The 15,200-nt window shown below is 40.4% G+C and overlaps 1 protein-coding gene across 2 annotated transcripts in view; it reads right to left on the minus strand.

The window, feature by feature from the left end:
* The window catches only part of afap1 (actin filament associated protein 1), a 63,149-nt gene that overhangs the window by 6,958 nt on the left and 40,991 nt on the right, over window positions 1-15,200 (minus strand). For both annotated transcript variants that reach the window (XM_041986380.1, XM_041986379.1), the window contains exons 8-13: window positions 8,795-8,881; window positions 6,891-6,966; window positions 3,348-3,497; window positions 3,051-3,262; window positions 1,080-1,225; window positions 41-155 (exon numbers count right to left, since the gene is read on the minus strand). In XM_041986380.1, the coding sequence (XP_041842314.1) occupies window positions 41-155; window positions 1,080-1,225; window positions 3,051-3,262; window positions 3,348-3,497; window positions 6,891-6,966; window positions 8,795-8,881 (786 nt within the window). The remainder of the gene's footprint in view (window positions 1-40; window positions 156-1,079; window positions 1,226-3,050; window positions 3,263-3,347; window positions 3,498-6,890; window positions 6,967-8,794; window positions 8,882-15,200) is intronic.

The following is a 15,200-nucleotide window of genomic DNA, read 5'->3' on the forward strand; positions in this document are numbered from 1 at the left end:
TCTCCACAAGCTGATCTATCAAATATGGTGGCTTCCTTACCATGCCGTTTATGGGCACATCGTCATAATGCAGGGCCATACTGGACGGGCAGGCGTAGCCGTTGATGGGGTTGTCCAGGTATGGGTTGGGAGAGATGGCGCGCTTACTGGTGAAACTGAAGAGAAAACAGCAAAGGAAGGATAGGTGTTAGTTGCATCCAACGGTAGGATGGGATATTGGCCTATTTTAAGAAAGGATAAGATAGTGTCCCATCCTAGGGAAGAATAAGATAGTGTCCCATCCTAGAGAAGGATGGGTATTATTTTTATCATAGGGGAGGATGGCAAGAAAGTTTTGTAGTTTAAATGTTGAATATATATTAAAACAAATTTGAAATGAAAATCTAAGTGGTGACATAGTTGAAGTTCAAATAAAAATTTTATGAGAAAAAACTTCAAGGACCTTTTTTATTGTTAGGAAATTAGTGCGGTGAGGCCTTTTCTTGATTTACAAGGGCTGATATCTGCATATGTTATTGACAAACACTCACAGTTTTTCTACTTTAGAATAAGATCAGTTGGTAAAGCCTTAGGGGTTTCCTGGGCGGCAGGATTAAAACACCATCCCATTTTAAGCAGGATATAGAATACGGAGCAATATAATTGCAGCATTAAAAAACCCAAGTCATCAATAAATAGACCTAAACTTCTGTTACAGAGCTTATGACTTAACCCTAAAAACCCCAAAATCACTACCTAACCCATCTAACAAATGATGATCCTCAGCTTTCCCTTATGGGAAGAACAAATCAATGGGAAAAGCAGCAAATAAAATTGTAGCTCAACCCTGAAGACCTCCTTATCCTTCCCTGGATGTAACTAATACCCATCATAGGGAAGGATGGTTAAAGTGTTGAACATATTTTTTTTTAAAAAAAGTTTAAATGAAAATGTAATATGTGACATAGCTGAAGTTCAAACAAAAAGTTAAAACATTTTTTTTAACATACAGCACCTCCGGGTCTAATTTTTCTTAAACTCCCACATGGCAGCTGTTTCAGGAAAAATGTAAAAATGAAAGAGAAAATGTGATCCCTCACCAAAATGACTGCTTGGCCAGCTGGATGACATTGGCGGTGGTTTCCACATCGATGTAGTCATAGTGGAGGGTAGCGGGGTCAGTGGTGGAGCCTGTCTCAGCCAGTAAAACCCCCAACCAGCGACCCATCTCCTCTGAGGAAGAAGCCTGGAGAAAGGACATGCAGTATTAGGCTGAGAATATACTTGCTTTTAGCTTTGCATTTGCATATTCAACCGGCTTCGTCATGAGTGTAATTGCTCAGTCCTTACTTGTGTACTACGCTTGTTACAGGATTAATCCACTAGGGGGAACATTGGAGAACTAAGCGCAGTAAATTTGTAGGATGTAAACAAGACAAAAAAGAGGGAGTTAAGATTTGGGTCATTTTGAGATAACAGCAGAAAAAATGTTAGCAGTAGTATTTGTAGATGGTTTTCTCTTTGAACTTTTACCTAATTTATACCACTGTTGACCCTGTGACCTTACGTCTGGTCAAACTGATCCCTACACAGGCCCCTGCTGGTTAGCTGTCGACCCTGTGACCTTGCGTCCGGCCAAGATGGTCCCTACACTGGCCCTTTTGTTTAAACGCATGTTACAGCTTATAAATGCATACAAGTACATAAGACAGTCATGATAATCAAGCATATATGTATGTATGTATAATCAAGTGTAGTGAACAGCAAGTTTATTTGCCGCCTTAAGGGCCAATTAATGGTTGATGCAGAAGACGGACACGCAGACAGATGGTTTCGTCTGTTTTCTGTGTCGGTTACGCGCTTAATTTGGTCCGTTTTCATGGGGCTTATCTATCCGTTGCTTGACAAAGAAGACGGAGCAATACCACTGGAAACCACAGAGACAGTGCTGAGCAGAATAGCTGACATGTGACCAGGGCGAGAAACAAACCAGAGGAGAAAAGGATAAGGAAGGAAACCAAAAAAGCAGCAGGAGAATGAAGACGAGGACAACAACTGTAGAAATTGCACAAGCTTTTGTAAAAAGACTATACGCGAGTGTTTAGAGTGTGTTGGGAAGTTGGAAACAACTTCATAGCGACGCATTACCACTGTTAAACGGTGTCTGAAACTGACGTTGACTTGCAGGAGTGAACTCTGAACTCAGCACTGCCCCCTAGTGGAGGAACTGCCTTAACTACCACGACGCAAAACATGCATGGAAATATGAGGACGGCAAAGCATGACAGCGTTTGAAACGGACGTCGCTATTTAGGTACGCAAGGGAGCAGAAATGGGCCTTTACAGTGTTTCTGCAGCAACACACAATTGTTGATATTATGGAAACATTGATAGAAAATCGTGTGCTTGGTATCATCCAACTCACCTTTGTATTTTTTCTATTTGTTTGACTTTTTCTTTAGGGAATTAAATTGCACTCAAATCATGTGTGTATTATAAACACAGCGATATTTTATTCTGTAAGTAACATGATTTTATTTATACCTGTATATATTGTACAATAAATAAAAAGCATGTGTTTATTACATTAACCCTTTAAATCCAGCTATGCTGCAGGCAACAGAGTGCTGATTTCACTCCACTCATTTTCTCCCCAGGCAGGCAATCCTGCACTGTATATGAATATAAAGCCTTGTTTCTTCATCTTTCAGAATCTATTGGGATTACATCAGTAGTGTGAAAGGTTGAGGAATTATAATCATTTTAGTTATGTATGTCACTTTCTGTCACCATAATTCCTGAACCATTCATGCAAACGACATTATTCCAACAGATTTTAAAAGCAGAGAAGCGTAGCTTTCTATGGATATTCTGTATGGTTCATTACAGGATACTACTGGGTTGCCTGTGTGAGGGAGGAAGGGAATGAGCTGATCAGCATGGTCAGAATTAAAGGGTTAATAATAATGCAGAAGCATTATAAATGCTAACCACAAATCTGGCTCTGCTTTTTGTATGTTGAGGTTCTGCCTGCTCCAGTATGACCCTGCAAGCTGATACCAGCTGCTCACCTCCAGCACAGCCACTTCTTGGCCGTTGCGAAGCAGACGGAAGGCAAACGGGTGTTTGTGGTCAAGGCCGGGGTTGACCTCGCAGCCTCGGAGGGGCAGGGAGGCGATGTGGCTCTTAAGGTCATCCCGGTCCTTGTGGAGGAGCAGCTGGTTGTCTTTGAGACGGCACCAGCGCTCCCGCCAGCGGTTGTTGGACAGCACATTAAGATAGCCTGAAGAAATACAAACAGAAAACTATCTGAGAGATGAAGTTCAAAGATTAAATGACCGGAGGATGTCTTGTGGTCGTGGTCTTACCACAGGTGGGTACATCTTCCTCTGCAGATGAAGTCTGCTCATCCATAGATTTCTTCTTGCCCAACCCAATGATCTTTGTGATCTTCTTCCCAGCTCCTTTCCCAACAGTCCCAGTTTTCTGCTCTGACTTTGAGCTTTTCTTCGCTTTTCCTGAGAGAGACATATATCATGCGTGTAATTCGAGATTTACAGTGAAGGGAAAGTGGTAAAACACTGTAATGTCTCTGCTGATGGACTTCTGCCCTATTGACTTTATCTAAACATGCTTCATTTATGTGAAGTCAATTATGTTTGGGTTCTTTCACAATCCTCTAAGAAAGAGTAACTTTAGACGCTACTATAAACAAAGACCATGAGTTCACATCAAGACCATGAGTTCATCTGTTGTTTAATCAGAGCCTTGTCGGTTAATTGGGCTCATTCTAAAATCCCAGCATTTCCCCCAGTCTGATTAGTCCAAAATTGTTTTGGCCTAGTTTCTGTCGAAAAAAGAAAAAGAGGCAGAGGAATGACGGAGGTCTGACGTGGAGTAACCGCAGTCCTAACTCTGCCTGTCAGCTTGTGTCTTGTGTAGAAAGTCTCAGGCGGATTTAAGAGAGAATACAAGTAAAGAAAGATATACCTGAGTCTCTGAGGCTATGTCACGAAGAAGAAAACACATTTAGCTTTTAAGCTTTCCAAACTACCAGATATGGAGGCAAGACAGTTGAGAAGAAGCAGTGGGGGGATATAAAGCATTCCCCTTGGCTTATGTCATACCGAGCATCTGGACTGATTCTGGAAACACGTGTGCACAAACTTACAGTCTACGTAATCACCAGGCCCAGTTCAAACACATTTTGTCTGCAGACTTCAGCATCCAGCTGTGGAAAGCTAAACAATAGAAGACCAAACCGATACAGCAGCAACGGAAAGTCTTTGGATTTGATCCTTCGTGCTGCTACTGTTCTCACAGCTACCAGGCTGGAATGCCTTCGGCTGTTTGCACCAAATCTAAGTTGAAGTTAAAGAGCAGACACAGATGCAAGCCATTTTAATCTTCATAAAAAGGATCAGTTATTTTCCCCTTTAGTAGAGAAGCAGGAAAGCTTTGATCAGATAAATTTGAGTAAATCAGCTCCTTTTGTTAGCAAGCTGTGGAAAGAATGTGGCTGATGCAGCTAAAAACAGGGCGTTGGGAGAAAGTAGAAGGAAAACCGGTCAGGATCAACAACAGAGTGGACTTTAAATTCCTCGTCAAAAAATATAGCAGATATTTCTAAATGAACTTGTCTGAAACTTGTCATAAGTCTGACTGAATATCTTGTAGTATGTGAACCTCCACCAGAGATCAGCCATGTAGTATGTAGATGCTATGACTTTAAATCTCCCAAACAGAGAAACAATACAACTCTGCTACGTACTCTTTCTCCTGTTCAAGAAATTCCACAAACACATGAAGACTTGAGAAAATCCATGAGAGTTCATATTTTCTTTTGAGCCAAAGTCAGTTTGATTCTACCCTCACAATCACCATTAAGGACATCAGAGTGAACCAAACTGCCATCAGCGCCAAAGTCGATAGTCAAACTTTTCTACAAAATATGGATTTATTAGTGTGGTGATCATCTCAAAACAAAGCTCACAGAATCTATAAAAATCTGAATTTTATGGATGAATCTTGAGATTGTTTAAATTTTGCCACTTCACTAGACTTAAAGTTGACTCTACCACAGAGATTAGCAAGGTCAACATTTTGTTAGTCCCATAGCATAATTTTAAGTCATATTTTGGCCAAGTGTGATATGTGCCTAACTCTACTCTTAACATGGCTGATTCACTGTAAATCATTATCTATTAAAACATAAAATGTGAGTTAGGCAAGCATGCTATTAGGCTGACAATTTGTAAGGCGACAAACCAACTGGCTTTGGAGGTTTTAAAAGTTAGACATCTAAACTTAATTTCCAGTTAGAATATTTCTTACAACACAGAAAACCCATCCCCAAGTTTTTTAGAGTTAGCCATTCGCTGTCATGTAAGCATGTAAAATGTATAATGAAATTTTATAGACAATTAGCATCCCGTGTCCCTTTCATTTTAGATCCAGTTTGTGATCTTTTGATTACCTTAACTAAGTGGGTACATGTGGTATACTAAATATAGAGTACACAGGCTGTACACTTTATTGGTAAAGAAAGAGGATCATGGATTGCTGCCATGTACTGAAGTTGCATGCTAATGTTAGCTGGTGCTAATGTTAACAGTGTGTTTCAGTGATTGTCTTGTCCACTGAGAATACCTGGTGAGCAAATAACTGTCCTCAAGGGACCATATTTAAAACTTAACAATGTACACTAAAAAGAAGTTATTTTGAAATATTTCTATGCTAGCACCTTTATCACTAGCTATTCTTCTTTTATTTGTTGCTAGCTATGTCTTTATACCTTGCTAGCTACTTTTTATTTAGTTTAAGGACACCAGAGACAACAGAACATTGGTTAAAAGAGCTCTTTATCAACAGTTATTTGTTGTATGTCAGTGTTGAGGACAGGGGTGTTGATTACAACATGTTAATATAAAGCAACAAACCTTTGCTGCCTGTTACCTGAGATTTAGTTTGTAACTATGCTACCTAGCCAATATAAAAATCATAAGTATTAAAGTAACATTTGAAATGGTTCAGCTCTCTCCTTATATGTCCCAGTCAGCCCTCTATACAATGAACACTATATAATGGAGTGAAAATGCGTGGATAATCCAAACATAGCTTGGGTCATTTCAGAGGAAAAGTGTCAACAGGCTTGCTAATGTTAGCAACAGCTAGCTACTGCTAATGTAGCAGTAATTTGCATTGATAAATAATATGATTCAGATTTTATCTATTCTAATTATTAAGAATATGAATGACAATAATAGTTTAACTATTCTTTAAATATAGTTATTTAGAGTTTTTTAAAGAGTTAAGAAAAATGTGAGCCATTCTTTAAATCTGTTTCTAGATATTTTTTAATTTGTTGCCTTGTGTATGCTGTACATAAGTACCATCTCACATGAATTATATCTCCTCCACTCCTGCCTTCCCTGTAGCTTCACAGATGAACCGTAAACATTTTACACAATCCCGTCAGTGAATCACAGCTCTGAGTTGATTACATAACAATCCAACCAGACCAGAGTTTAAATACCAGTGGGAAATGTGATTCACACCAACCACTGTATGACTGAAACTATTAGAAATGAGAAAAAAAGTAGTGCCAAACAAGTGAAATAAAATGAGTCTCCCAGAGGAGTTTTTCCTGCTGTATAATCCCAAAATATTTTATAAGAATTACTTTGTTTTGACACAAATGTGAAATAAATCCGAATGCTCATTTTTCCAAGAATTATTTTTCAAGGCTGACCTCTCCAGAGTTTAAAAGATTCTACCAAGAATTACATGAGAAAAAGCTGTCAATGTTTTTAATATTGAGCTGTTTGCTTTTAGAAACACCCGTGCTGATAATATCTGACTGTAAGTGCAGCTGTGAAGGCAGAATACTGCAGCAATCTACAGACTCTCACCTTGGTCCTTGCTGTCCATGTGTCCATTCTCGTGGGTTGCTTCACCGTCTGAACTCGGCCTGTCACATGATCCTTTCTATCAGCAGAAAAACATAGGAGGGAAGCAGCAGGTACACAAAGGATAAAAAGCCAAATACATACAAGTCAAGAAAGGCATTAGTGTGCAAACACAGCTGTCTAGTTACATTATGAACAACTGCAACAGGCCTGAGCTGGGTTGGGCCAAATTTGTCAGATTATTATCAACCAGCAAACATTGTACTACCATTTCACCTGCTTTGTATGTGTTATCAATGTTTAATGTACATTACAGTAACCAATCACTACTAGCGTGGTTGGCCTCGCGGCTAATTTGCATGCAAAGCTGATGAAGTGAGAAGCTTGTGGAAGCTAATGTAGAACCCTTGGTGAGTTTAGCGCTTGTTGTGAAGATGGCAGGACTGCCATGTTCTGGGTATAGATGTGGATGTAAAGGCATGAATCAGATTCAGAAAGCCTTCATGTCTGACCCAAACATGTCCAACTAAGAGATAGTGGATTTGGTTTATTTGGTAACATTGTAGAGTCTCATCGGGATAGCAGAGAGGATACAGAACTGTAGACTGTTTTAGGCAGCTGATTTTAAGCTAATCAAAGTCGGGCTGTTCAAAACTTTTATCTAAGTGCACACCCTTTCTTCAGCTCTTTAGTTTGTTGTTTTTCCTTCTGCCTCATCAAGCATTCCTGTAATCAACCAGTGAATCTCAACAGGAAGAGTTGGAGAAAACTGTGCACAGTGTTATCAGTGGGTGAAAATGTGGGCGGAGTCAAATTAGCATACTTATGGCCCATCCCAGTTTCTTCTGAGCTTATTTTCTGAAGACGTTTTCTGGAAATGAGTGACCTACTTTTTCCATTCAGAAACATGTGTAGTTCATTGCTGTCTTTTTTATATTTCTTTCTAACATGTTTTGTTTCCAGTAAGTTTCTAGTGTACACAGCACTGAGCTGTTATAGATAATTAGCTGATAAGGCAGGGCTGTGGCCATGAAACTTTGCATCTATGTGTGGTTTATCATTCACTATTACCAAAACTGGCTGCTGTTCTCATGGTGCACATCTTCAACCGATTTGTGATCTATTGTAGTTTTCTACGCCATAATTGTAGATGCTCACAAACTGAATATTTTGTAGGCATCCATTTTTCCTTGGTGTTGGTACAACAGTTGTCCAGTAATGATGTCACCTACCCTTGGAATAAAGCACCTTTAGCTGAATGGGGAAACTGCTGTAAAATCTTAGCGGTCTCACGGCACAATCACAGCGGCATTTTTTATTTGAATCCTGGTCTGTTTGCTGGGGAAAGTTGCTTCGTTTCTCATCAAAGAAGCAGACTCGGTCCGACTACAAATGTAGGTCTGTTTCAAACAGACCGAATACAGGAAGCATATGTACGAAGCGATCATGGCATGGTTGTTGGTCCGAGTATTTACAGGGATTTTGACATACAACCATCTCTAGGGTTTAGATGAAATGGTCTGAATAGCATCTTTTAAGCTATCTTAGGCCATTGTTTCAGTTTTGGGTTAGGTTTAGAAAAAGAGATTTCTTAAAGAAAACAAGCGTAACTAACTTTCTGCAAGAAAAGTGACAAGAGGGAGTTACGGTTAAGAACCTTTATGTTTTACTAGTAGCAAGTCTTATGGTGATTACAATGACAAGTATATACGGTAGGCTAAGAAAATGACTTTCATGAAGGGAAATTTATATTTGAGCAGAATTTTTTATGGCTACATTTTGTTACGACAAAGAAAATCAGATTGCTTCCTTTGGATCTTACGTTGGCTTTTTCTGAAACCTGCTCCACAGCATCACTTAATGAGAAAATAAAGAAGAAAAATACATGCATGTTCTTTATTTTTTACCTTTTCCAGTTCAGGTTTGTGCACTGGAGATGCAGACCCAGCTCCATCCAAGTCAGTGTTCCCATTAGCACACACCTCTCTCATCACCTGGAAAACATCCAGAACCAACAGTTAGTGAGGCTGCTGGATGAAAGTGTCATGATCTCCTCAGAGGGTTTCCATGTTGGACTGGGCTGCTGGAATGTCGAGTCCTAACCCAGATCATAACATCTGGGCGGATCCCTTATTAAAAACCCCCAAAATATTTCCTCACTCATTTGCCACATAATTAAGCCACTCGTTTCTTGGGTCTGGAAAGCATGCCTGGGCTAATGTGGGCCACATGTTCAGCCGCCACCCACCCCTATCTCATATCTCATCGTGCTAATGAATGGCAGCCCAGGGATCATAAGGCAACACAGGCCATGCAGGAGATGGAGAGGATGCATGTATGTGGCGTGTAAGCTGAGGAGTGTGGATGGGTATGGTGTCAGATTTAAGCCATAAGTCTAGGGGGCGCAGAAACACACCCACGATAAAATGACACTCTCTCACACGCGTAGATATTAACTTTGCGCGCACAATCTAACTGTCTCACACACGTAGATATGAAGTCTGCGCACAATCTAACTGTTCAGACGCTACACTACAGGCTGCGAGCGAGGGTGTCAGCTCTGCGCAAGCAGGACTCCACCTGCGCGCGCTCTCTCTCTCGCCGTTTATGCTCGCGAGGTGAAGCTCTGCGCGCGCGGAGAAAACACTTTTGACACTTGGGGGGCGGATCAGGAGACGTGGGGGGGTTGAGCCTTGTCCTTCTTATGATTGGTCACTTTCAGCCCCGATCCCGCCCTCACGGACATAATTTTTTTTCTGTGTCCCAATTCAGGGTCTGCACACTTCGAAGTGTGCAGACTACGTAGGCTACAGAGTGTCCTCCGTAGTCTACACACTTCGAAGTCTGCTTAACGTTCGTGAAATGGGACAGCCTACCTAGTCTACAAGAATTTCTCATAGCAACAACACAGGACGTTTAATCACTTAAACCTCAGAAATTACTCGTAGGAAACGTCAGTAGACGCTGAACACGGAGCGGCAACACCGACAGTTTAAAAAAAAAAAAAAAAAACGGTTTGAGGCTCTGTTGTTTTCCAGCCGGTACACACTTCATTAACCCCTTAAAAGTAACTGAATGTCAAATATTACCGAATTTTAATGTCACCATTTAACAAACATGCTTTAAATGTACTTGGTTTTGTAACGTTTATACTAAAGTGTAGTTAAAAAAAACGAACTTTTTTTTTTAATAAAACTTTATTTAAACTTAATACGACTCTTCTGAGGCTGCTGATGCGCCACCGTCCTGTGCGCAACGAATTGTGGGAGAAAAGAGGCCGCGAAGGATGCATCACCAGCATCCTTCGTTTGAGGCCAAACGAAGTGCGGATTCGAAGGGTGGATTCGGAGGGTCCTTCTAATTCTGTGAATTGGCCGACGAATGACCGGAAATTGTCTTGCAGGAAAAAAAATGATGTCCGTGAGGGCGGGATCGGGGTTGAAAGTGACCAATCATAAGAAGGACAAGGCTCAACCCCCCCACGTCTCCTGATCCGCCCCCCAAGTGTCAAAAGTGTTTTCTCCGCGCGCGCAGAGCTTCACCTCGCGAGCATAAACGGCGAGAGAGAGAGCGCGCGCAGGTGGAGTCCTGCTTGCGCAGAGCTGACACCCTCGCTCGCAGCCTGTAGTGTAGCGTCTGAACAGTTAGATTGTGCGCAGACTTCATATCTACGTGTGTGAGACAGTTAGATTGTGCGCGCAAAGTTAATATCTACGCGTGTGAGAGAGTGTCATTTTATCGTGGGTGTGTTTCTGCGCCCCCTAGACTTATGGCTTAAATCTGACACCATAGGATGGGTGTGTCTACACCATTGTTAGGCCTAGCTGAGTTCTGCAGGCTCTGGATGAGGTTCCAGTGTGTTTTATGGTGGCCTAGACAGATGATGCACACCAGTGTTAGACCTGGCACTCCTAAGCATGTGGCGGTGATGGAGATGTGTGTGGATGGGCAGAGGGTACTGGGAAATGAGATTTCATACAACCAGCTGTGTGCACAAGTCAGTCATGCATTTTTTGACACACACAAACTCCCCCTCGTCCTCTCCAAAAGCATCCTGAGTCATCTCTGCCTGCTTTTGGCCTACAAGAAGCATAATTGGGTTTTGCAGGGGGAATATGCTGTGGCTCATTGGTAATCAACCAACGAGGCCTTAATTTTCCAGACAGCAGAACGCAAAATTCTGATAATTTTCAGAAAAGATACAGCTTATTTTCCTATATTATTTATTAATATATCAACAATAATCAATAATATATTAATTATTAATATCTTTATGGTTTTTTTCTGATTGTTTCTTTAGTTCATGCTGCAGAAGATTACAAAATACTGTATTTAGGAAAAAGGTGTAGAGCATAAATTTACAGCTTTAGGTTCACATGCTGCTGCATTCGTTGTGCCTCACATGGGAAGTCTAAATTTTTTTCCTGTTGCTTTGCTATTAACAGGTCATTTTCATCAGGATTTATATTGTTCACTTGAAATGAGCTACTAATGCTTCATTGTTACCTTAAGTAATAATTTATATCCTGACAAGAAAAACTGACCTCTTACTGGTGTACAAAGTTTTGCTTCTGTTTTTGAAAGCACTGAAATGCATGTCTGTTCCTACAGTGATAGTCTTTTATAAAATGTTTTTATTGTTTTTATTATTGTTAATATGGATATATCTGAAATAAAAGAATTAATATTTTTACTTTATTAATCCCACGGACCCACAGGGTCCCCTCAGACAAAGCTAGCCAGTTAGCAGCTAGCTAGCTAGTTTACATTCGTTAAATGTTAGAAGCTGAATGCAAGGTGTCCATTTAAAGCAGTAATTGGCCTCAGAAATGACGACAATGACGAGGAGACTGATCGTTCAGCTGTTCGTGTTATTGAATAAGATCAGCCGTTATTATATCAGGTTCTGTCTGGTTTACCGGTGGTTGATGCCACTATGTCTAACATTGCTCTCCTTCTGCAGGTGGGAGTGAAGCTCACCTGTGTGCAGGTGGCAGGTAGAGACCAATGCTACATAATTACATGACAACATGAGATAAGATAAAAATGATCAGGCTGTTTAGCTTTTATAATAAAAGAACAAAATATAAACCTGTTCTGGAGGAAGTTACTTCTGTTGTGATCTGGTGGAAAATAGAACAAAAAAAAAAAGATATATGAATATAAAATTAAATGAAAAAAAAAAAGATATTTATTGAGTAATTATAAAAAATAAACTTGATCTTCTAGGGGTGGCGGGAGTTGATGGTAGGGGTCGGGGCAACCTCTAATATAATGGTATGGGGAAACATTGCTTAAGTTTAGTGTGAGGTCCTTGGTTCAAAACAAAGGTTTTTTGGCTTTGGGCCGAGGCTGATCGGCACATCAGTTTGGTTTGTTAGTCTGAGCTTGATAACTCAGTGTTGTAAAATATCTTAAATAAAGGAAATCCTGCATTAAAGGACAGGGGAGGAGAATCAAGTTACTCACATTATGCCTTAAAGTAGTTGCTATGAAAATAGCTGTAAATTCATGGTTGAAAGGGGAGCTATCGTACTGAACATCTGTGGTATTTTGACCAATAAAGGCCACATGCTTGTGGTAAGACCACAGGAAATCATGTCAGCTTGTACAGAAAGCTCATAATATGTTTGTTCTAAGGGCTCACCTGGATATGAGCACAGCAACATGTGCCTGGATATACCAGCAGTGATAATAGAACAAATATGGTGACATGCACAGGACAGGCATCCACTGATGCAAATTGACTTTTCACAAACCTTGCGCAGAAAAAGAGCAGAAAGGTTTGGAGAGAAGACGTGAAAAAAAACCCCGATTACATTCCAGCAGAATGCAGATGAGGTAAAAAAAGAAATCCATAAACGTTGTTAAAGATGGACTGTCGAGGTTTAGGGGGATGAAATCAGGACACAAAATGGCCTTGTGTTACTTCAACACATGGTCAGCAGACTGTCTGGGAGAGTCATTACTCTAACTAGTGGCTTTTGGAAAGGTTCGAGTACTCTCCAGGCTTTCACTTCACCCCCTTCTGTCTTCTTCCTTTCAGTCCTTTCCTCTACTTTGTCCATCATCCTTCCTCTTTTCACTCCTTCCTCTCATTCTTTTCTTCTTTTCTTCCAGTCTTCTGAATGGTTTATTTCCATTAACTAAATCAGTCATATGGAATTCAATAATGTCTGTTAATGAAGATTTACGCCTCTGGGCAGGAGGTGAACTCCAGAAAGGTGGACTAAGCATTCTTAAAAAAAAGTCAAGAGATTAAAAACAAATGAGAAGAATAAAGGGATACATATCCAAACATAGATGGCAATCTTACACACCCTAAGAGCGAAAAAATCCTCCATCACTACGCTGCTAATGGCATGAATGTGACAAAGTTAAAATCAAGGCTATTTTATAAACAAAAGGGTGTGAGTTCAGAACCAAAGTTGGATGTGATGACTGCAGCAGTGTGATGAACTACATGTACAGTGATTAAGCAAATAAAAAACACAAGAGTGAGGAAGTGCCTGCCACAGCATTATCAGTTCAGCATGTTTCCTACATCCAGGCAGCTGAATAAATATACATCCACACCCGCTTTCCCCAAGCAACTATTACTGCCATCGTTTGGGTTGCTCAGAAATCTGTTTTTCATGGGTCGGCAGACATCTCAGCTCTGACCAGATTACCTGCTCCAACACATTAATAAACAATTCCTAATTACCGCAGGAAAAAATGGCTGAATCAGGAGAAAAACAAAAAGCTGCTTTCAGCTTTGTTTCCTGGCTGTAAACACGACAAAGTTAAAACAGAGAAAGAGACAGAAAGCAAACAAGCAGCTGAAAGAAGCCAGAGCAGAAAATAACTTCAGTGTGAAGGGAAATCTTAAAATAGAGCACAATAGGTGGTTAAGAACAAAGAAGAGATTCCAGGATTCTCAGGAGAGCTGAGGTGAAGAGGGGCTGACGGATTCCTTAAAAACCAAAGACCAACTGAGGTTCATAGTTTCCTCTTGTGACTGAAACAGACGAAGCATCCGAGGAGCTCACTAACAACAAATGGATGAAGGAAGAAGCAGAAAGGACTAAGCTGTGCAGACAGGAGGACAAAGATCACAGAGCAAAGAAGACAACAAAGGAGATAAAGGCATAGATAAAAGATCTATGGGAATCAAAGGAGGACTGAGCCAAACATGTCTACGTCAAGAAAGCAGCAGAAGCTCCTGTTCATAAAAAACAAATTGTACGCATATGAGGAAAAAGCCCACCCTGAAAAACAAAGGGCAGGTTGTTATTTGACAAGGAGCTCTGCTCTTTCTTCTCTAGTTGGAGGAGTGGTGACATTTCTCCTCCCTGAGAACAAGAAAAAGAACCTAAACCTAAACCTAACCTAGGGACAAGAAGAGGCTTAACAGACTAATAAAAAGAGCCAGCTCAGTCTGTGGCAGCCCCCTAGACCCCATGGAGGTGATGGGGGTTAGGAGGGCTCTGGCCAAACTGTCCACCATCATGGATAACACCTCCCACCCTCTGCATCAGACTGTGGGGTAAGCAGCTCCTTCAGTAACAGACTCAGACATTCAAGGTGTAGGACGGACGCTTCCGCAGGTCCTTCATACCAAACACCATCAGACTGTTTAATGCTGCGCTATAATTCTGTTACTGCAACAAACTTCTTCATATCTCAGTGGGACTGATGTTTACTGATGTCCTAGCTATGCACTTTAAGCTCTTTTTTTCCATTCCACTCATTTTCTTATACGGTTAATTAATATCTTCTATATATCTATATTCATCTGTGTAATAACACCTCACCACTGCACATTAGACTGGATGAGGCTGTTTATAGAAATACTTTTTCTTTATTTTTCTCTTATTATTATTTACTATTTATTGTACTTACTGTTTTTTGTGTTTTTATTTTTTTATTTTGTTTAATGTCTTTTACTTTGTATTTGAGCTGCTGTAACTGAAATTTTGCCACCGTGGGATCAATAAAGGATCTTATCTTATCTAAAAGGTTGATCCCAACAATGTTACCCAGATTTGTATGAGGTTATTACGATCTGTGGGGAGAACCAAGATATCCTGTCTTATCTCAAGAGATGATGACAATACGATTCAGCGTCATACATCTTTAAAAATAATAATGTGGTTTTCTTTGATCCAGTCTGATAAAGATTCCAACTTAAGATATACACTCAGTGTCCACTTTATTTAAATTACCACTAATATCCAACCAGCCAATCACACGGCATCATGTTGTCATGTAGACATGGTGAAAACAACTTGCCGAAGTTCAAACTGAGCATCAGAATGAGGAAGAAAAAGG

Source organism: Melanotaenia boesemani, chromosome 5, assembly GCF_017639745.1.
Source record: "Melanotaenia boesemani isolate fMelBoe1 chromosome 5, fMelBoe1.pri, whole genome shotgun sequence".
Lineage (NCBI taxonomy): Eukaryota > Metazoa > Chordata > Actinopteri > Atheriniformes > Melanotaeniidae > Melanotaenia > Melanotaenia boesemani.